General features: G+C 43.7%; 1 protein-coding gene across 5 annotated transcripts in view; it reads left to right on the forward strand.

Annotated features, from left to right (window-relative positions):
- Positions 1 to 23,619, forward strand: part of C19H1orf159 (chromosome 19 C1orf159 homolog) — an 86,480-nt gene that overhangs the window by 16,141 nt on the left and 46,720 nt on the right. For 3 of the 5 annotated variants that reach the window (XM_083163255.1, XM_083163256.1, XM_083163257.1), the window contains exons 4-10: positions 562 to 631; positions 7,309 to 7,410; positions 10,039 to 10,104; positions 11,521 to 11,655; positions 13,015 to 13,040; positions 13,605 to 13,635; positions 16,184 to 16,792. In XM_083163255.1, coding sequence (XP_083019381.1) covers positions 562 to 631; positions 7,309 to 7,410; positions 10,039 to 10,104; positions 11,521 to 11,655; positions 13,015 to 13,040; positions 13,605 to 13,635; positions 16,184 to 16,281 — 528 coding nt within the window. In that variant the 3' untranslated portion in view covers positions 16,282 to 16,792. Of the gene's footprint in view, positions 1 to 561; positions 632 to 7,308; positions 7,411 to 10,038; positions 10,105 to 11,520; positions 11,656 to 13,014; positions 13,041 to 13,604; positions 13,636 to 16,155; positions 16,793 to 23,619 lie in introns of those variants that run through there. The other 2 variants (XM_083163259.1, XM_083163258.1) reach the window with 2 other exon arrangements.

Genomic DNA, 23,619 nt, shown 5'->3' on the forward strand with positions numbered 1-23,619 from the left:
CTAGTATATCATACCTCCCAACATTAGATGAGTGGAAAGCGGGACACTCAAATTTTGGGGCGTGGCCTATACTCGCGAGGCCACACACCCTATTTTTGACACACTGGGGGCATGGCCAGCGGCTCTTAGCTGCCCTCAGCTCCTCTGGCTGCAGGAATAGACAGGTGCGCACAGCAGCTATTCACGGGTGACTGGGACTCCCAACTGCACCACCTCCCTGCCGCAGGACTTTATTTTAACTAATTAAATCTCCTGGGGTAGTTCTAATGGCCAGCTTGCCAAGACAGCAGTTCACCACAGCCCTATTAAGATAGTAATGGTCTTTTCTTTACTTTTTTTTATTTTCTTTCTCCATTTAACACGCTGGGGTTAAATACAATGGACATAAATTCCTGACCTCAAATGCCATTTCACTGCTTTTATAAAAAAAAGATATATATGATATTGTGTGTTTATGTGTATTTTAATAGCTGTGCATATGTATATATTATAGGCATTTTATAGAAGACATTCTTCTCTTTACCTTGTATTTTATATTAACAATTATTTTGTTTCTATTAGGTATCTGACTGCTGCAGTGCAAGGTTTGCCTTAAATGACTCCTGTCCCATAAGTGAAAGATGTAGCCCAGGTAATTATGAACAGGCTGGATTTTAATAAATGACACAAGCAACATGGTGACAGTTAATTACGGAAAGACTGTCATTGTGGTTTTTTTAATGAAAGACTGTTGCGTAAGTATACAAGCTGTGTAATGGCCATATTGATTATATAATGGCTAATAAATCTGCATGTCATTAAGAGTAGTTGTATAAATATGTATTTAATTAACCGAAAAGACGACTACTACAAATCATGCTGCATAAAGAGTTTCTAGGTATTTCGCTTGTGGGATAATTGCAGTATGGAAACCACTTCTGTCAGATTTTCTTAGTAAATTACATTCTTCTTGCATTCATGTAAAGGCTAGCTACACGTATCGGGTAATAGCCATTTTATATCTGTATGTTTGTATTTTTGAGTGGGTTTGATTAGAATGGGTCTTTAACTTCCTTGAACTTCAAATACATTGAGACATTCTATTTGATTGCCAGTACTTATCTATAAGGGGGTATTCAATGTGAGGGTCACGGCAGTTGAGCTTGCTCGATCGAGGACATGCAGGCAGGATTCAATGTCCCGCCTGCCGGGGAGCGAGAAGGGGGCGTGGCCACGAGTTGTGGCCAGGAAGAGGCCAGCTGCAACCGGCAGCTTGTGATGTCGGGCTCGTTCTGCTGAATGCTGTCGGGGCAGATGCTCGCCGGTGATTGAATATCCGCCTAAATGTGAACAGGAACCTCTTGCGTATGTGGGCCATACATCAGACCTGCACAGGGTTAAAGGGGAGGGGGGGGGGGGGGGTGATCAGTTTAACCTCCATTTTGGTCCATCACAAGAAAAACAGGAAGGGGGAGGGGCTGGTTCTGCCTGATGTGGGGGAGGCAGGGTAATTGGGTGGTAGAGGAAAACTATTTCCGCCACCTCTCCAAGATCACTTTAACCCCTGGCACTGCAGTTACGCCAAAAATCCAACACCAAACCGCAGGCCTGCATTTTTAATAATCAGTCGCATTTTATTACAGTGGTTTCTCTCAGTTGTGAAGTGTGGAGTACGATAGCTCTACGTAAATACAATTTAATCATGTTCACTATAGGGTTGTTCAGTAATAGAAACCCTCGTTTGTTGTGTTTTTAAGATCGTACAGACTTGTGATTACTTCTAACTCACAGATAGCAGAGCTCATACTTAATGTTGCACATAATGATTTCTTGCTTGACAGACAATAATGTCACTTAAATATATAATAATAATGAAATAACTCTACCCCCACAAGTATAAGGTGCTTAACCCTTTGAGTGCAAACAGCTCTGTGAGAGATGTGCAAAATATCGGCTAAAAATGCCGGCGTCCCTCACATTTGTTATATACATTTAAAAAAAAAATAAAAAAAAATGTTGTGTAAAAATGATATTTCATATATTAGGTAAACCTTACTGGTCATTATGATGAATACAAATGTTTGTTTGCCAATTTTATCACCAATTTTGACCAATTCACAAAGGGTCAGACAAATGTATCAACGTTTCAAGCTTAACTGCTCATCTTCAGTGTGAAGAGGAACCGTTGCTACATTTGTCTGACCCTTGTGTCCACTTCTTTCATGAACCAAGTCCCACGAGTGCCTCCTCATCCATGCTATATTACCTGGACCGCTGTCCCTGTTGTGCGGTGCACCTGGGCCACTACCTTTTACATCCTAGCATCGTGCCCGTCTATCTGCTGATAGATATCTCTATCTCCTGATGAAGAGATCCTAGAGACTTTGAAATGTTATGATTTTAATAAATCACATTTATAAATCTGGAGTGCCGCCAGTGTTTTTTTTTTTTTTTTTTTTTTTACGCCAGTGTATTCGGGGAGAGTCTAGGTACTGCTAATAAACTTTCCTCACAGTATTCAAGCAAAACGCAGGGATCAGAAGCTGCTTCAGTCACCTTGGGCTCCGGTTATGTGGAGCTTAGAATTTCAATAAACCAATCCTGAAATAAATTTCTCGATTTTTACATCAATTGAGTGAAAGCTGGTCGATGGAAATGGGTGGCTACATTGGTAGGCTCGGACAGTTGCCACTGATTTGTGCTGTGGATATTCCATCCCAAATGGAGTATGCTTTGGGGGTTATTAATTGTCAATGCGAATTTTCCTCATGGCAAAAAAGGGGGGTAAAATAGCTCTATAGTACAATCAGGTTATCCAGTTGTGCTCCGTTTTCACCATGCGGCAAATTACCCTTTTTTGGGCTATAAGGTAACCGTTCCATAACCCCTAAGTTTTCGCACCAAAATAGGTCTCTGAGTGATTCTGCGTAATTCCCCGATAAGTGCTGGCAGTCAGAGCCTAATTGGCTAGCACAGGCGGAATCCATTAACAGCTGTAAATTAACACCGTTCATTGCCTATCCCTTGCAAACTCCTTGAATCTTGACTGGGAGATTATATTCACTGTATGAGGTGAGCTGGCCTATTGCCATGGTCTCATTTGACAATTACTTTGGGTGATTGTGGATTGACATTCTTCAATATAACCGATTTATTTTTATTTTTTTATTTTTTTTTTTACATTCGGAAGCTTATTGGGGTAATTCTGTGTTCTGCTGATGCCTGGGTTAGAGATATAGTGAAATACTTTGATTTGCCAATTTCTGCCAGACAATTCGGGTTGGCAAGTCAAGTGCATACATACATCCTGTCTTTTAAAGTCATCGATGGTCTACATTTTTTGGATGATCAAATCTTTGTTGGCTGAACAGAGAATCTGCCTGTATGAGCCCCGTAAGCCTGCTCGTACAATACTACGCAACAATGTTGCAATAATTTGCAACTGGAGCAACAGTTACAGATTTATGTAGGTTTGGCAGTTTAATCCCAGTGCTCATACAGTACCTCCGATCTGGCTTCACAGCTCCCTCTCAATATTCAGCAAGTTTGAAACCGATCATTTTGTTTTCACTTTCTGTCGAGGAGTAATTTGGTACATCAGATCAATCTGCGAATTCAACTTTATGAATTGTTCTTCATTTGTGGAGCTTTATAGGAATTTATATATACAAGATCATAGCGCATCAATACATGTAACCCCTAGAATTAAGGGAATGGCCCCCTTTTAACTATTTTCCATATACATTTGTTCTAATAAGTAAAATAATGGTAAATATTAGTATGGAAGATAATCGAACTATCTTGAATGCATTAAATTGCATGACCGCTGAAGTGACTCGTAGCTTTTTCTTTTGATCACATGAAATTTGTTTCCTTCTCTGCTTGTCTATTGATTTTTTTTTTTTTTTTTTTTAAATATAAAAAAAAAAATTAATAGTTCTGTTTTTTTTTTTTTAAAGACCGCGCGCACCTTAAGACCTTCCTTTTTGTTTGTGTGAATAAGACCCAAGGGAAATTTTAATTCTGGGCAGAACTTATTTTTGCACCTTAGGAAAGTTGTATTCTTTTAATAGCATTTGTTCTGCCTGTTTGACTCACACCCATAATCCAAAATTAGTTCACAGATGATTAAATGAAACCATCTCTGGAACCTAGCTAAATAAAGCTGGCCATACACTTTAGGATTGGCTGTCCAACCATCCCACTAGTCAGCTGGTTGGAACAGATTTCTACAAATGTATGGGGGTAAAGGACAATTGCCTATTCTCTCCAAAACACCAGAGAGTATATTCACGCAAATTGATTTTTTTTTTTTTTTTCCGTCCCTGTGGAGGGGGCAGAGAGTCCGGGAGGTTGAAAACTAGCCCTGATCTTTACCTACGGAGCTTTTGAAATTGCTCCATCAACTTCCGATATTCACTCCACCGGAGCAGGCTGCGGCGCCTGTTGATGACGCCAGGGAAAACCTTACCGATCAATGTGCAGTTGTAACCACCGGGTCTTCTTGTGCTACACTCTAACTCATTTCAAATGAGTTTACCTTTTTCCCTCCCAACCCTCTCCCCTTGTTACCCTGTACACCACACACTTTCAGCGCTCAGAGATACCTGGGGCGAAATGTAATAGGGTGCGATTTTTAGACATGTGCGATTTTTGGTCAAAAAACGGCCGAAATCGCACATTTTCCGAAAATCGCACATTTAATAGGTTAAAAATCGCGGTAAAAAATCACACTTTTTACCGCGAAATCGCACTTTTAGAAGTGCGATTTTTAGTCAAATTTCAATTCGCATCCAGATGTTTTCCCATTATAAAGTATACAACTCGCAAATGTAATAGGGTGCGATTTTTGGTAAATGTTACCAAAAATCGCAAAAAAAATAGACCAGGTTCTGACAGGCGAATTTGACAGAACCATGCACAGATCATTGAGATCTGTGCATGGTTCTGTTAATAAAAATGTGTAAAAGTGTTTTTATAAAAAAAAAACGGCGTGGGGTCCCCCCTCCTAAGCATAACCAGCCCCGGGCTCATTGAGCCGGACCTGGTTCCAAAAATACGGGGGGACAAAAAGCATAGGGGTCCCCCGTATTTCTGAAACCAGCCCCGGACTCTTGGACCGGTCCTGGTTCCAAAAATACGGGGGACAAAAAATCTGGGGGTCCCCCGTATTTTGAAACCAGCACCGGGCTCCAACAGCCCGCGGTGTCATGCCACAGCCGGGGGACACTTTTTTATACAAGGTCCCCCGGCCGAAACATGAGCACCGTGGCTGGTCAGCCTTGGACGGGGTACCTGGAGGAGTGGGGACCCCCCCAATAAAGGGGTCCCCCCCCCCAGGCTTCACCCGTCCAGGGCTGAAGCCCGGGGCTGTCACCGGCGTCCGTGGCCAGTGGACGCCGGCCTGATAGGGTTAAATCCATCATACATATCATTACATTGCTTTTTACCGGCGAACTACAAGTGCCAGCAGACCTCCCCCGCATGCTGGGACTTGGAGAACCACAAGTCCCAGCATGCGGGGCATTAATGGGCCCGCTGGGACTTGTAGTCCACCTGTAAAAAGAATGTTTATAAAAAACACACACACAGAGAAGTAAAAGTTTATTACACACACACACCTCACTTTTACACCAGCGTTACTTACCATTCCTGGATCCAGCGCTGGTCTGGCTGCTTTACAGCCGGCTCCCCCCGAACTGACAGGCAGCGGGGAGAACCGGCTTTCTCCGTTGCTTCTAACAGCTTCTGTAGTGCTACAGAGGCTGAGAGCGTGATTGGCTGAGCTACAGTATGCCAATCAGGACTGAGCTATGCGTCTCCATGGAGACGCATACTGTAGCTCAGCCAATCGCGCTCTCAGCCTCTGTAGCACTCGGACAGCGCTACAGAAGCTGTTAGAAGCAACGGAGAAAGCCGGTTCTCCCCGCTGCCTGTCAGTTCGGGGGGAGCCGGCTGTAAAGCAGCCAGACCAGCGCTGGATCCAGGAATGGTAAGTAACGCTGGTGTAAAAGTGAGGTGTGTGTGTGTGTAATAAACTTTTACTTCTCTGTGTGTGTGTTTTTTATAAACATTCTTTTTACAGGTGGACTACAAGTCCCAGCGGGCCCATTAATGCCCCGCATGCTGGGACTTGTGGTTCTCCAAGTCCCAGCATGCGGGGGAGGTCTGCTGGCACTTGTAGTTCGCCGGTAAAAAGCAATGTAATGATATGTATGATGGATTTAACCCTATCAGGCCGGCGTCCACTGGCCACGGACGCCGGTGACAGCCCCGGGCTTCAGCCCTGGACGGGTGAAGCCTGGGGGGGACCCCTTTATTGGGGGGGTCCCCACTCCTCCAGGTACCCCGTCCAAGGCTGACCAGCCACGGTGCTCATGTTTCGGCCGGGGGACCTTGTATAAAAAGTGTCCCCCGGCTGTGGCATGACACCGCGGGCTGTTGGAGCCCGGTGCTGGTTTCAAAATACGGGGGACCCCCAGATTTTTTGTCCCCCGTATTTTTGGAACCAGGACCGGTCCAAGAGTCCGGGGCTGGTTTCAGAAATACGGGGGACCCCTATGCTTTTTGTCCCCCCGTATTTTTGGAACCAGGTCCGGCTCAATGAGCCCGGGGCTGGTTATGCTTAGGAGGGGGGACCCCACGCCGTTTTTTTTTAAACTTTTTTTTTTTTGCACAAAATCGCATTAATGAAAATGCGCACATTTTCATGACTGAAAATGCGCACATTTTCATGACTAAAAATCGCGGCAAATCGCATTTTTTGCCGCTAATTCGCATCTCATTACATATGCGAATTCGCGGCAAAAAACGCGATTTTTAAAGGTGCGATTTCTGGCGAGTTTGGAACTCGTCCAAAAATCGCACCCTATTACATTTCGCCCCTGGTCTTTACATGTAAACTCTTTCCCACTGAGCCGCTCAAATTTACAAGCACAGCAACAGATTCCCAAATTCTAATTGCCACTGGCTCCCATGCATTACCAGATTACACGAGTCCATCTGGGAAACCCTTTGAACCCTCCCTTGGTAGGGGGGGGGTGCTCTGTGAGGGTCTAGGAGTGTCTATTTTCTCTTGTCTGCACCCCTATCCTCCTGGGGTTTTGAGAACTTGAAATGGCTTTAAGAGGTGACACTTTATACTTTAAAATTTAAATTATTAAGACTCAATGTAGACATTAATTTGGAATATAGCAAGTTTTCATCAGTGCCTTTTTTTTAAAAAAAAAATTTCTTCCTTTTTTTTTTTTTTTTTTTTTTTTAGGTGTTTTTATCTAGCAATCTTTTATATATAACGAAATGACCTCCTGTAACTGTTCTTTCTACTAGGATGTTATCGGGTCTGGTCTAGTGACGGAAGTACTTCCTGCATTAAGTGTGCTAACGAGACCAGCATGGAAATCTCGCAGAATCTGACAGAGTGCAGAAATAGTAAGTTATTCTAAAGCCAGGTTACATTTCTTAGTGTATTACTTCTCCAACCCTGAAAACCAGTTGGAACTAGATGTTTGCGTTCTGTCCCCTCCCTATCCTTTCTCACTGTATTGCTCTCATCACTTGTGTACTTGTATTACATGTGCTGCTAAATCCAGTTTGACCAGAGCAGTGACGCCATACTGCTGCTACCTGCATAGGCAGACCTGTCAATCAACCTGACAGTGTATTGTACGCCTAGTTTGTTTGTGTGCAGAAATGGGTATATGTTCTGTCTATATGTCATTTATTTTCTGTACTTTATTGCTACCAGATCATACATTATAATTGTGTGATTTATTCTGTAGCAGTCCTGCCTGTCATTGCAGCATGCTGGGAACCACAGGATAGATGATACATAATAGATCATTACCAATATAAACAGATCAAATACTGTACAGCACTTTTATCCTATAAAATGACTCTGCAATAAGTTGACTTGTACCCATACATATTACAGAATATAGTAATATATCGCTTAGAAAGGTCCTTCTGAGCAATGTCTTCTACATTATCCTCTAGTGTGTACACTCAATATTGTTAACAATGCGCACTCCCGTGCATCGTTAAGGAACCCTGTTGTCTTCTGAACATGCAGGTCAATATAGCAAACCAGACGCACGCTCAGCGGGTCCCAGTGACGTCACTGAACGATATTGTTTACCGAGATAAATTCGGTTGTATGCCCAATATCGTTTGCCCGAGAGTTTAGAGAAAACACTGACTATATAAAACCTGTTCATATTGTCTAGTGTGTATGGGCCTTAAGCCATTGATAGATCTCCAATAATATTTAAAAGGGAAGGTGATGAGATGCTAAGATGTGCATATGTAGTAGATAGCTGTTGGCTTTAAACCCTATATAGACCATGCAGTAGAATATACACTTTATATCAGCCATGTCCAAACTATGGCCCTCCAGCTGTTGTGAAACTACAAGTCCCATCATGCCTTGCCACAGTTTTGCTATTGGGGAATGGTAAATCTTTGGCAAGGCATGCTGGGATGTGTAGTTTCAAAACAGCTGGAGGGCCAATGTTTGGGCATGCCTGCTGTATATGGTGTGTGCATCCATTGTAGCTAATGAGCATCGGCTTACTTAACTAAATCTAATTTGGTGTAATAGGTCACTACTGGATGGTAAACCAGTAAATTCTACAGTCCCGTGTTCCTGACCCATGTATTTAAGATCCCTGAGGATTATTCCCCCATTTTGAAGGATATCCTATCTGCAACGGTGCTTCAACGCTGCTAATAGCTTTTCCAGGGGCTATACTATTAACCCAAGATGCCGGCGTCCCTTAGCCCTGACACCTGCTGTTACTGGGTATTATGCTTTGTGTGTCTGAGGCATGCAAAGCCTAATCCCTGATGAGCAGCCACCAGGACTCGTGATAACACATGAGATCGAGGAATTGAAAACAATATCCAGCCATTTTTATAATCTGAAACCGCTTAAGGGCTAACAGTTTAGCGCCATGTGTCTTGATTTGAACCGGGAAGATCAGAAACAGACCCTAAGATGGCAGAATCCAGGAATGAACACAGTGACATAACTATAAATGTTGCTTCCCCCCCCCCCCCCTCCCCAGCCAAAGTATTTTGGCGCCCCCCGCACCTATCAGGAAGCGTTGGTGTCCCGGCGCGGCGACTTGTCTGTGTGCCGTGCGGTGTCTGCCACTCACCTGGTCCTGCAGCTGCTCCTGGGCAGCCCCATCCCCAGACATTCCCCTGCATTTCTGACATCTGGGGGGGGGGGGGGGATGGAAGCGCAGGTTGCACAAGTCCGGCATCTGGGGCGGAGAGGGCAGTGCACAGGGTGCGTATTTCCGGTGTCTTGGCAGGGGTGAGAGGGCAGCGCAGGGTGCGCATTTCTGGGGGGGGGGGGAATGAGAGGGCTGTCCAGGGCACACATTTACAGTGTTCTTCTTTGTGCTGCTGCGCCCCTGTAGCACCGGCTCCCCACCACCACCGCTAGGGCTGCGAAGCCCTAGTTACACCACTGTGAACACAGTGTAACCAAGAGTACACAGACCGCACACTAGAAACCACCTGGATGAACCTATACTCTGGAACAAGAAGAAGCCCAAAGACTTCCTTTTTATAGGGCAGAGTTCAAATAAGGTGCCAATGTGACCTCATGCCTGGCCTTTTAAATTCTATGGGAGCCTTGGACTCCTGACACAGAGGGTGGAATCAGTGGTAGGATGGGGGAAGGAAAGGGGAAGCCACGCAACCATAACCCCACAGCAGGTATCTGGAACTACTACTCCTAGACCTTCTGCAGTCCCAGAGGCTACTGACCCTAAATCTGGTAAGCCAATGCAGGACTCTGGCATGTTGTGACCTTTTGTTACATTACATGGATTTATTTACACAAAGTAGAGATGACCATTATGAACATAAAGCTGATCAATTTAATATTCAATTTTCAAAATGGTGACATGATGTATGTACAAGTTATGTATGTGCATGCAGCAATGCAATCAATGGTTCTAATAATAATAACAACTTATTTTTGATGCCGTCCATATGGAAATGTGAAGTGTGTGTTCTGGTGCATTCATTTTATATTTTAATTGTTAGTTACCGCTGATGCATTGGAAATCCACACGAATATCAGCATAACTCCATCTGTTCCTCATCACTTAAGTAAGTATAAACGTTCTATATTCTATTGGTTTTCTTGCTAAATTACCAGAGATAACATGGGCCCTGAGCGATGTGAGGACTGGCTCCCCCGGAGAGATGTGCTTTATGCACAGGATCAGTGCTGCCCATGTGCAGGTCCTCCTGCCTGATTCACCCAGTAGTGAGATCTGAGCATGCACAGCATCAGCACTGCCCATGTGCAGGTCACCCACTTGCAAAATGGCTTACAGATTTTCAAAACTGGTGCCAGTCACTCCTGTATTGAAAGAGTGGCAAGGCAAGGGTCTGCTTTTTCCAAATCCTACTTTTTAGCCCTGGCAGAGGAGTTTTTATTGGCCAGTCTGATTAAGCTAAGGCTTTCGCAGATGGTCCGCTGCTGCTCTCGGGTCTGCAGTGCTGGCAAGAGGTTTTCTTGTCTTACTGAGATACCTCCTGCAGGTTTTGCATTGCCGCAATAATGCTCACAGCATCAAACTTGCCATTACCCCCTTAGTATGTATTGGAGCCAGGGTTCTGCATATTACATTTTTCAACCTATAAAACAGGATCTGGCTTTGCATCTGGAATAAGGGTTTCTGTATTGTGGCTTCCTCTTAACAAATGATAAATCTGGGAAGCCATAAAGTCCTGTTCTCCGTTGTATCTTGTGGTCAGGTTGCTGGTGGCTGCTGCTGTGGCCTTAGCTTACCTGTGCAGCCCAATGCACTTTATCATAGTGATAAGCTAATCACACACATGAACAGTGAAAGTGTGTGGAGAAAGTAATGTGTGTTGTACACGTTGTGTACTTGTAAAGGTGAGAGCCCGGTGTATTATCACTGCTGTGTTGTATTTGGCTTCATTTGGAGATGTTAGATATTCTCTGAGCTTAACAAGACTTTAATGTGGTGGTTCTCCTGTCCTTGCACATATGAGCATACAACACTTTGGAAGCAAATCCTAGTTACATCTTCTAGACTGTTTTGTTCATGCCCATTTTGTGTGGTGCGTCTTAGTTCATTCAGTGGGACAGATGTATTAAGCTTTAACAATAGATAAATCCAAGGGTGATAAGGAGAGCTAAACGTCCAGCCAATCACCTGCTAACTGCCATGTTACAGGCTGTGTTTGAAAAAAGTCAGTAAGGAGCTGATTGGCTGGAGGTTTCTCTCCTCATCACCCTTGCATTTATCTCTTGTTAAGGCTTAATACATCTGCCCCAGTGGCAACAGTCAGTGTAGTTTGTAAGACTGGGAACACTACATTCTGAGGTCCACCATCTTCACCAGGTAGGAGTTTCTCATGTATGGAATGAGACCGATACACTGGAGCAGATTTTATAGTCTCTTGATCTCATCCAAAATGAGAATAACTAAATGTTTTTGGTTTATTGTGGGCTGTAGGTACCATTATGCAGTGTTAATGGCTATTTTACAGGCAATCCTGGGATAGCTGCATCACTCCTGCTCGGAACTCTATTCATTGGTCTGTTCCTCGTCCTTTCTGTGGCCTTGTTTTTTTACCTTAAGCGCTCGCACATGCTACCAGAAATCTTCTACCGGCGGAATGCAGGTACTCTTCATATATCATTACAGTGCTTGATATATGCTACTAGGCCGCACATGTGTTTTTTATATACAGTAGGTCAGAGCTCTTCGTGGTATCCTTTCAATGTACAGCATGGGAATGTTTAACGGCAGGATCCAGGTGCGGTTTTATTAAGATTGATGAAGTGATAAAGTTGTTGATACTTATTGCCGGCCAATCCGTTCCTGTAATTTTTCAAACCCAGCCTCTAACTTGACGATTAAGAGCCGATTGGTCGCTGATAGAGTACCAGCCACTTTATCACTTCAATCAGCTCTTAATCGTCAAGTTACAGGCTGCATTTGAAAAATTACAGGAACTGATTGTCCAGCGATAAGTATCAGCCACTTTATCACTTCACCGGGTTTGATAAAACTGCCCCCAGTTATAAGAATAAACCTTCCACTATGTGGGACTCTGGTATTTGGGAGTTGGTTCCGGTTGATAGGCCTACAGTGTCTAGATAGTCAGTGGGTGGACATGAGTTTTTCATGATTTATTTTTAAACTGGCATGTTTGTACTGTACTCACCATCCATGTCGGAATAGAGGGAGAATATAATACTGTGCCAAGCACAGCGAGGCACCGTGCCCGAGGCATGGCGAGCGCCTGCGTTACAGTAATTGGGGGTCATTGACACCCGAAAAAATATGAAAAACTCATGTCTACCTTTTTTTCATGTTGACATTTAGAGACCCTGTCGACCTTTTGGGGTACACCTAGACTCTCTCTATCTAATAATCTGCAACCTTTGGCAGTTGAGGTGCTCAGTCACTCGGTGTTCGGGCGCATTCAGATACTTGGATATTTGGGCACTTGGGTGTGTTTACACCAGGCATGTCCAAACTGTGGCCCTCCAGCTGTTGTGAAACTACACATCCCAACATGCCTTGCCATAGTTTTAGCATTCCCTAATAGCAAAACTGTGGCAAGGCATGATGGGACTTGTAGTTTCACTACAGCTGGACGGCCATAGTTTGGACATGCCTGGTTTACACAGTTGGGTATTTGGGAGTAGGTGCACTAGGGATGTTAAGGCGCTTTCATGCACACGGGTGTTTGGGTGGGTTCATGTTCTCCAGTTCTCCAGTTCTCTGGTGTAAATCTAAATGTACTCTTTGCACAAAATATGTTGTCCAGGACTGATGGGCAGATCAGGGGAAGTCTTAAGATGTCAGATCTTTCTAGTGTGTGGGCACCATTTATATATATATATATATATATATATATATATATATATATATATATTATATTATATTATATTATATTATATTAATTTGTAGACTATACATCAGTATTTACTAACCGGATCTATATAAATGTATTTATTTATATATCTTTCAGCATCAATCTTTGAGCCCAGTGAAATGGTGAGACTACCCGCTTATTTGTATCACCTGCTGCAGATTAACATAAGTCTGGTCTTAGTAAATCTAGCCCAAGTGGATATCCAAATTAGACGGTTGACAGTCAGCAGGTTGCCCCCATGGTTCTTTTCCCTTTTTAAAGTTGTTAATTCTTTACTGTCCACCTGGACTCTGATTGGGATCAGTAACCTGTGCTCAGTACAGCAGTGGCGAGATCGTCTCCTTGCCCAAAACACGGGAAGCGACTCAAGCCCATGAGGGTACATGTTAAATTTGGCTTTTAAATTGTTCAACATAAAAAAATGACACCCACAATAAAATAAAAAAATAAAAAACTGTTGACTTTCCACTATCTACCTTGTCGACCAATTGGCCATGTGCATGTCCACCATATGGGATCAACCAAGTGACTGGCGACCTAAATCAGCTAGTCTGTTACCTTCTGTCTTGTGCGTGTGTGAGAAAGAGATGTCGTTTCACTCTCTGCCAGCAGATGGCAGTGTTTCGGAGACTCACGGACGATAGACCTAGATTGATAAATCCTTTTTTTTTTTTTTTTTTTTCTAGGCATCAATGATTCCTGACCAGAGCTCCACAGGTAACTCCGCCTCCAGCTCGTGTAAATAAAGTTATCATTAATGTTCATAGCTCAGCAGAGAATCACAAGTTATTCCCCATCCCATAAGTTTACTCCCTGGATTCCACTATAGCCTAAAGTTGGTGTCTCCGTGCACCCGCTACTGTGCTGGCTCCTGCACAAACCCTCAGGTAGTAGTTCACAGGCGTGTCTTCACTCCTGTTAACCCAGTCTGTGCATCAGCATCTCAATTACTCCAAGAGCTAGGAGATTGGCATGAGTGTGCAGGACGTCTAACCTGTGGCTGGTCCTGAACTCCAGTCCCTTGTTACATTTCATCCAAAACGGTTTCACTTTCAGAGGCAGAAACCTTATGTTCTACTGTAGGTCAATGCAGCAGTGTTTAATACTAGCGGTGTATAGAGCATTTCTATAGTAGCACCAATTGCACATGTTTTGTGTGATAGCTTTAAATCAGCAGATTTCAAACTGTGGGTCCTGACCCCCCACAGTGGATCATGAACATCTGAGCATGGGACTGTGACTCAGTCAGTGATTGAAGCAACAGACAATTCAACTGACTTATTTCTGAGTCCTTGAATCATTGGCTTAGAGATCTGAGGAGTTACCAGGAAGCTCCGCCCCTCCGCAGTGCTCTGCCTCTCTTGTCCCACCCAGAACCAGCTGTTGCAACCAACAGGCTGTACTCCTGGATCCCTCCTTCTAAATGCAAATGTCCATAGGGGGGCTCACAGCTGGCATTAGCAGTCACTTCTGCTTTGTGCCTCTGTAATGCTGACCACACGTGTGGTGGCAGTTCTGGGGAAACTTGTTGAGGTCCTGTCATTTTTATTGTCTGATGGGGTTCCAGAGCAAAATAGTTTGAAAACCCCTACACGAGATCATTTGGCAGTTTCTCATGTGTTATAATTAAATTAGACGGTACTTGTTTTTTTTAGCAGGGTGCCCAGATTTCTTACGTACGCAAACGTAGTGGCATCGCATGGTACGTTTTTACCGTGCGATGCGATATTTCATTGTACAAGCACCCATGCCATGAGATGTGATGGGTGCTTACAATGAGATGTGATGCTATGTAATGTGATGTGTGCATAGAATGTGATGTGATGGGTGCTTACAATTGGAAGTACCTGCACCTACGCCATTGTTTAGCATCAACCACAGTATCCACACCACCCCGAAGCGTAGCGAGCCCCGCGAGGATTACTTTACATGTATTCCGTGTCTCCTCGCTGCGCCCGCCACACTATCTAATATCAACTCCACGCCGACATGGATAGTGGGGGTATGAAAAGGTCGGAGGATGCGTTCCGATGCCCCTCGCGGGACTCGCCACGCTTCAGGGTGGTGTGGATACTGGGGTTTATGCTAAACAATGGCGTAGGTGCAGGTACTTCCAATTGTAAGCACCCATCACATCACATTCTATGCACACATCACATAACATCACATCTCATTGTAAGCACCCATCATATCTCATGGCATGGGTGCTCGTACAATGAAGCATCGCATTTGGTGCCATGCAATCCTCTGCGATATTTCATTATATAAGCACTCCTGTGCAGTTAACATGTCATCGCATCGCACAGCACTATAGACGGTAAGCGATGCGATTTTCCTACGCAGAATAGCCCACTAAGCTATTTGCTTAGTGGGCGCCCTGCTAGGAAAGAAGTACCTATTAGACTACCACCAGGCAGACTGAAGATACATTGAGCTCCTGCAAGCTGCTCATTCCCATGGTCCCTAACAAACTTACCAATGACAGAACCACCATTTGTGCTGCTAGATCTGGTTGTAGAGCTTTGCAAAACGATCTCTTATCTGGGGATGCGGTCATCTATTAGAATGAACTTAGGTCTACAGTCATTAGGTCGACCCCACTAGGTCGACTGGCAGGAAGGTCGACCTGACTTAAGGTCGACATGGGCCAAGGTCGAATTTGCATAAAGGTCGACATGAGGAAGGTCGACTGGTCATAAGGTCGACATGTGTTTTTCACTGTTTTTTGAGCCGACATGTGCCGACAGGCGGTATTTCATGCCCTACCATCCACTAGGGCGTGGTGGGAGAATAAAATAGTGTGCCGAGCGCAGCGAGGCACCGTGCCCGAAGCATAGCGAGCGATGCGAGGGTCCGATTCTCATTGCCAACTGTGTCGACATTCGGATAAAAAAACAGTCAAAAACCCATGTCGACCTTATGACCAGTCGACCTTCCTCATGTCGACCTTTATGCAAATTCAACCTTAAGTCATGTCGACCTTGGCCCATGTCGACTTTAAGTCAGGTCGACCTTCCTGCCAGTCGACCTAGTGGGGTCGACCTAATGACTGTAGACCTAAGTTCATTCTGACAGATGTCCATGTCCCGTTTCCTCTTATCTGGTAGGCAAATCTGTTTTAGTTCAGGTATTTTTTTATTTATTTTTTTTACTTTGTAGCGGATGCATTAAGCAGCAGTCACGTCCCACAGTGTGGTTGCTCACTTTTGTTTTTGTTTCACCTGTATATTACATCAGCGCTTCTAGCCTAATCTTGTGCTTTCAGTCCGGAAGCAGAGGTATGTCAGACGCGAACGAACACACAAGGCACCTGCCCCAGTGCTGCCAGATGCATCATCAAATACCAAAGTGAGCAACATTTAATCCTCTAAGCAGCACAAAGTGAACTGATCTCATTGTGCTGTGACATCCAGAAGCTGGACACTGGACCAGGAAGGGGCACTTGAAGCATAGGTTGCTTTTCTAAAGGTTTGGATTGGCTGGCGGCGTCTCCCTCCAGGCATCAAGTGATTGGGGGCAGTTTAAGCCTCGGACTCCTTTTCAGTTTAACTGCAATTTTGTGAAGTGGTCTGGAATAAAGACCAGAATTCTTCTCTCTTCATTGACGAAGAATCTGAGAAATATGTATTTTTGGAAAATATTGCTGGGGAACCATTTTGGTTTTCAACGAATTTCTATGTAAAATAGGCAATTTTTAAAATGAAGGACTTTTTTTTTTTTTTCCTTTAGATTTCAATTGCTTTAATAAATTAAGGAAAGTATTTTTTAAAGAATAAACTGCAGGGTGCATGTGTGTACCGTTACTTACAGGTAAATATGTACAGGTGTGCTTGTGATATGGGTAATGATATTAGGATCCCTTTAGTTAAAAAAGTTGCTCTATTAATGGTTTGTGTGTGTGTGTGTGTGTGTGTGTGTGTGTGTGTGTGTGTGTGTGTGTGTGTTCAGCTTTTTATTGTACGTGATATTGGATATTTTCCTTGGCTGAACTTTTAAATGACTACATGCAGATTTTATTTACAGTTCTGAGGTTTTGTTTAATTTGCAGCCTTGTCTTGATCAATTGAAACTCAACCCAATCAGATTAGTAACGAGGGCCTCCCACTCTTCATAATGTAGACAAGCAATTATTTTTCTCTTTAGTATGTTGTGTTATAATGTTTGGAACATAGTTTATTGTTTACTGAAAACCACATTTTATTTTTATTTAGTTTTTTGTGTGGTGTGTTTTTTTTTATTATTATTATTATTATTATTATTATTATTATTATTATTATTTTTTAACTTATGGGGGAAGGTTACTTTTTGCAGCATTTGCTCTTGGCAAATCTAGCCTGACCTGAATTAGAATGCATGAGAAATGAACATGTCTCCAAAAAACGACCCCAACATCTCCACACCCATTTTGTAGCTTTATTGCCCTAATTAAATTGTTCAGTAGCTGTAGATATATATTTTGAGATTCTTTTATTTTTTTTTTTGTACTTCTGGATCACCAATTTCCAGGTAATTGATGTAACAAGACGTTCCCTGCTTCTCCTAATCATTCATCCCATATTACAGGATTTATTTTAGGATATTCTCCTTCTCTGTAATCCTTATCCACCACCAACTAATGTGGTTCCTAAGGTGCAACCTTGTAGTTCAATAGCCTCTAACTCTTGCAGTGATGGGACATCCATAAGGCTGGGAGGTATGCAAATAGGACTCCTCGGTGTGGCTTCACCGTGCACATCTTAAAAAGGGATGCGGCCTTTGAACGCGTCCTCCGACCTTTTCATACCCCCACTATCCTCGTCGGCGTGGATCTGATTATATAAAGTGTGGCGAGGGCACACTGAATACATGTAAAGTACTCCGCGTCCCCTCGCGGGGCTCGCCACGCTTCGGGCTTGGTGGCTTGCTGCGCTCGCCACACTATAAAGTCAACTCCACGCCGATGTGGATATTGGGGGTATGAAAAGGTTGGAGGACGCGTACCGCCGCACTCACCACGCTTCTGGTTGGCGTTGATAATGGGGGTGGCGTTAACAATGGGGGTACATTTAACATAGTAATCACCCATCAGGGTGCCTGTACAATTAAAAATTGGGTCGCATGCGATGCGATCGATACAATGGCATAAGATTAAAATCGTGGGCGCTGTGCTAGGAAACAAGTACCAAAATAAAACACAGCACTTTGCACAGAGTCATTAATTCTCTGCCCTAATGGATTCTGAAATCTATGGGGTCTACTTCATAAGCCATGGAGAGAACTAAAGGAGCAGATTTATCAATGAGCGAGATTATCACTCATGAACCAATAATGATCAGTTCCTGTCAGGATACAGACTGTCACATGGCAGGTTGGAGTGGAGTTGATTGGCTGGTAATTCATCTCTCTCCACTTTATCTCACTCTAAAGCATAGTAGTTCTGTGTTTAACTAGTGTAGCGTAATGAGACGCACGGACAGCAGCTGATGCGCTATGTAACAAAACTGTAAATAAATCGCTCCATAGATGTGGGCTCCCATGAAGCCCTGGCTGTGACCCGGTAGCCATCTTGCTAACCAGAGTTTGGCCTACAGTATTTGCCCATACTGTATACTCGCTCACTTATCCCAATAGCCCATTATGAATTGTGTAATGAGACGCACCTCTATGCAATAGTATTTTCTGAGTACGCTGTTTATGTAACATATTGTACAGTAAAGTAGTACTTGCGATATAGTGCATTTCAATGGAGACTTCGCATGTGCAATGCAAATTTTTTTGCTATAGCATTGCATTAGACATCTGAGGCATGCGCGGTGGTGATTTTAAAAAGCGACATCTGGTGGATGATCACTGGTATTGCACACACCGGTAACGCCATACGCCATGCTGTGAGACTTATTGCACCACCTTGCGATTAGGCGTGCTGTAATGAGTTGTCAGGACAAGCGCCATAGGCAGCATTGATGAAGTTGGCTCCAGATTTCGTTGTTGAAGAGTACCCCGTTGACTGGTCTGTTCTGGAGGGAGACATTCTAAGAACTATCTTTTCTAGGATGACCAAAATAATTACATTTTCTCAATAAGTTTTAATAAAATAGCATGTGGCATACTATGTTGAAAAGTGTCTGGTCACAATGCTATACTATACATTAAGGAGTTAATTACAGTAGGTGAGAGCTCTCCTCGTTGTGTATTTACAGTCGGTCTCCACACCTTATCCAAGAATAACACAAGCACAGGGCAGTGAAATTAATAATTAGGAAGTGAAGCCTGAGTTGACAAGTACTGTACTAGAACATCTGGCTCCACCCATAAACTGGCACAGGATTGGTTCATTCCAGAACATTAGCCATATTATCACACAATGTATGTCAAGGCTCGTGGTACATAAATGCTGATTTATAACATTACATTGCCACCAATGCTGCTTCCTCCATTACCTTTCTCTTCTCTTCCCATCAAAAATGACTGGGGCCTCCTACTGTGTCCAAGCTTTAGAGATTACAATGTAGGTAGACAATCAAAAGGTCGAAATTAGTTTTTCGTGATTTTTTTTCTTTTCTTTATTTTTAATGGCTTTATCATATATTAGGGCAGTGGTGCATATCTACAGTATATGCATGCCTGGTTGTGTCTGGGCAGTGCAACCATCTTTTACCTCCAGGAATTTCATTTCAATGCATATAGAACCTATATATAGATTCTGTATGCATACAGTACTGTAGTGTACAAGGACCTGATGCAGTGCAGTTCGTTAGGCCCTTGTATATAACACGCTTCCCTGCGCGATGCCCCGCCTCTAAGTCCGCCCGCTCCTTCAGTAGAGTCGAGTAGTTGCTGCACCATCTTGCAGTTTCTTTGCCTGGTTATAGGCTCCTGTTATGGTACACCCATCTCTAGTCTAGGGAAAAACATTTGCACAGACTGTCACTATATCATCTTGTAATACTGACACTAATAGTTGCCTGGACGTCACATTATCAATGACTATACCACACACAGCCTGGCAGCCATTGATGATGATGATTACCATGTATGGCTGTGTGTGGTACAAATTTTGTACCACACACAGCCATACATGGTAATCATCATCATCAATGGCTGCCAGGCTGTGTACCGTACTAGCAGGATGTATCCTCAATTTCTGGGGGTACAGTGTGTATTACAATGATATGAATTCCTTCATTTCAAATCAAGGGGGTAACGTCGGCTTATATAAATATATTTTGGGGTAAAAGGTAAAGTTCCCTGACCCCTGTATTAGGGCATAGAGTTAGATTAACTAATAGCATGCCAAGTGCAGCGAGGCACCGTGCCCGAAGCATGGCGAGCCATGCTACACTTATACGGTGTCCATGACAACCTATGTTGACAAGGACACAAAAAAAAAAAAACACTTCGACATTTTCAATGTCAACCTTTTGATTTGAAGACCTGAATACTGTACATTTAAAAGTCCAAAACCCCTCCTCTCCATATCAACAAAATAGTGGGGTAACGGAGGCTCTTTACAAGTGACCCAAAGCAAGAAGGAAAATAATGTCTTTAATTAAAGTTATCTGTTGTGTAATTTTGTTTTATTGGCCTGGTTATTCCAATTTTGGTTATACTCCGTTTAAAAAAAAAAAAAAACGTTTAAAATGCCACCTCATGTGTATCTCCAGTAATCTTAATAGTGCGGGAGTGTTGAAGACCTCAAATTCAGGTAAATAGTCTTTTATGACCTGATATAACTTTGCAGTCAGCCTGCTGAACATTTAAGTCTCTTTAAACAATGACAATTGTCTAGAGATAAGCTGTATGACTAGTGTATAATTTTACAACTAGCTGAAATTGAGAAATATTGATGTAAAACGAGGAAGCAGCATTCATAAATGATAAGCTTTGACTAAATACCAATCATATTTACTTTAGACTTAAAACAAAAGCCGTCGGTAAGAATACCTGACGAAGAGACGCAGACGTTTGCAAAACCGGTTCTAGACTGCGGCTGATGACATTCTCCTCTTTCTGCCTTTCTTTGTGCGGCAACCTTTGAAAACAGAAACTATAATGTCATAACACAGGTCTGCAATAGAACAATTTTTCTCATTTTTCCACAGACGTTTGGATGCGGATTTTATTAAATTTTCGGTACTTGTGTATTTTAGCGGCGCCCATCGCATCGCATACCATAACGCATACGATGGTATGTGATGCGATATCGTACGATAGTGTACGATGGCATACAATTTTCAAATTGTATGCCATTGTACATGGCATACAATGCCATACGATGCGATGCAATGCGATTTAACATTGTATAAGCACCCTAATGGGTGCTTATACAATGTTAAGCACCCTAATGGGTGCTTACAATGTTAAATGCACCCCCACGCCACCCCCCCACTATAAACGTGAACCCGAAGCGTGGCGAGCGGCGGCGGTACGCGTCCTACGACCTTTTCATACCCCCACTATCCACGTCGGCGTGGAGTTGAGAATAGAATAGTGTGGCGAGCGCACGCGGATACCTGTGAAGCCCGCGAAGGGACGCGTTTACCTGTGAAGGTATCCGCGTCCCCGCTGCGCTCACCACGCTTCGGCCTCGGTGGCTCGCTGCGCTCGCCACACTATTCTATTCTCAACTCCACGCCGACGTGGATAGTGGGGGTATGAAAAGGTCGTAGGACGCGTGCCGCTCGCCACGCTTCGGGTTCACGTTTATAGTGGGGGGGTGGCGTGGGGGTGCATTTAACATTGTAAGCACCTATTAGGGTGCTCAAAAGCACCCTTTAGGGTGCTTATACGATTTTTTATCGTATAGGGGGTCAAAATCGCGTCGCATCGCATGCCATGCGATCCTTTCATCGTACGATGGACATCGGGGGCGCCGCTATAATACACAAGTACCAAATTTTCAATAACAAAAAAAAAAATCTAGCCTTTACCATATTTCTACGTGAAAAACTTAACTTGCCTATTGCGTTTAAATTAATTCTATTCATTGGAATCCCATTTTTGTTTACAGGGTTTTCAGCAGGGGCAGATTGGTGATAGAAGACACAGAGAAGATCCCCAGTGCCTGAGAGGCTGGCTGGGAGAGGGTGACAGACTGGGGGTTTGGGTGTGTTGGGGCTTAGTGGGTGGCATGCTGTATTCAAGGGTAGGAGGTGGCAGGCTGGTCATGTGACTGTGTACAAGGGCCACTTTTTGGAAGGGTTTCTAAGACCTTTTTACATTCACAATCTGCACCTGACACCAGGGAAGGACATTGTAGTGGAATTAGTGTAAAGTTACAGACAAAACTTCAGAAAAAGACACCAAGTACGGATGCGACTGTGTCCAACTCAGAATACGTCGAGGAGTAATCCAGCCCCTTCAGCAGACCCCATCTCTATGAAGGCTGCTTCCAGAAATTTCATGGGCCGGTTTTTGATTCCAATCCACTTCTGGCTTTTAGTTACTAAACTGAAAGAAGGCAGAGAATAATCTTAACCAGTGGTTCCCAATCCCTGTCCTCAAGAAACCCTAACAGCTCAGGTTTTCCAAATCACCCAGCTGGTGCACTGTGTATCACCAACTGCCACATTTTAAAAATCCTGGAAAACATGGACTGTTGGGGGATACTTGAGGACTCAGGTTGGGAACCACTGGCAGGGTGGGGGGGGGGTAGTGCTGCGCTAAAAGTGTGCAGTGTGTTTTAGTAATAACAATTTATTACAGCATTAGAAAAGAAAAAAGGATATAAATAAAAATGACATTAAGGGGGGGTATTCAATCTAGGATCATGGCTGTCGATCCCTGCCAACAGCCGTGATCCTGACCCGTTTGCGGTCAGCCCGACAGTTGAACAACAGGCGGGATTCAATTTCTCTCCTGCAAATCGGCGCAAAGGGGTGTGGCCGCAAAAATGGCTGTGGATTGTCGATCTGCGGCCGGGATTGCGACAATCCATGCCCGTTATCGGCAGAATGGGCCCGACAGCTTCTAAAGTCGGGCCCATTCTGCCGTGATCCCACTTCAATGCAGTCGCTAAAGACCCCCGTCGGAAATAGCGGCGGCACATTGACTAGCCCCTAGAACTGCATTAATGTGTGCATAGGCCCTTGTATATAGTCACCCTTTAACCACAGCAGGTGGATGGAGGTAATGTCCATTCCAGAGTGACCCTATGCGTGATGGTGGGTTTTTAGCAGTTCCACTTGGAAAGATGGGGTATCTGAATTATTTTCTGGCTTTTAGAGCGGTGGCGTTCCTCCCAGAAAATGTCAGATTTATCCGGATAAGGTCCCTTGGATCAAAGGTGATTGAGTGGGATATTCTCCATCAATAAAGGAACATTTCCTGGTTTGGTCACCAAGTTGGTAACTTCCTAGTTAGGGACTGGTGCAACACTTGAAGTTACAGATGCGTTTCGCTGGTCCTCATCTTTATCAAGGTGATGTGTGTTAGTCAGCATTCAGGGTTTAAATAACCTCCGTGATTTAAAAAAAAACCACTGCACAGCTGTTCTAGAACTAATGGGGAACCACTGATCTAAACTATCAAAAACTCCTAAAAGAGTTTGGAATGAAACCACTTTCTGTGAATTTCAAAGATTCCCAACTCCAAGCAAATACTGGAAGACTTTTTGAAGCGTAAGGTTGTTAGATGGGATTGAACGCGCACTTTTTGAATGATCACGTAAAATGCTTTCCTGAAAACATTGGAGCTTTTAATGAGGAGCAAGGAAAATATTCC

Source organism: Crinia signifera, chromosome 19, assembly GCF_055691185.1.
Source record: "Crinia signifera chromosome 19, ASM5569118v1, whole genome shotgun sequence".
Classification (NCBI taxonomy): domain Eukaryota; kingdom Metazoa; phylum Chordata; class Amphibia; order Anura; family Myobatrachidae; genus Crinia; species Crinia signifera.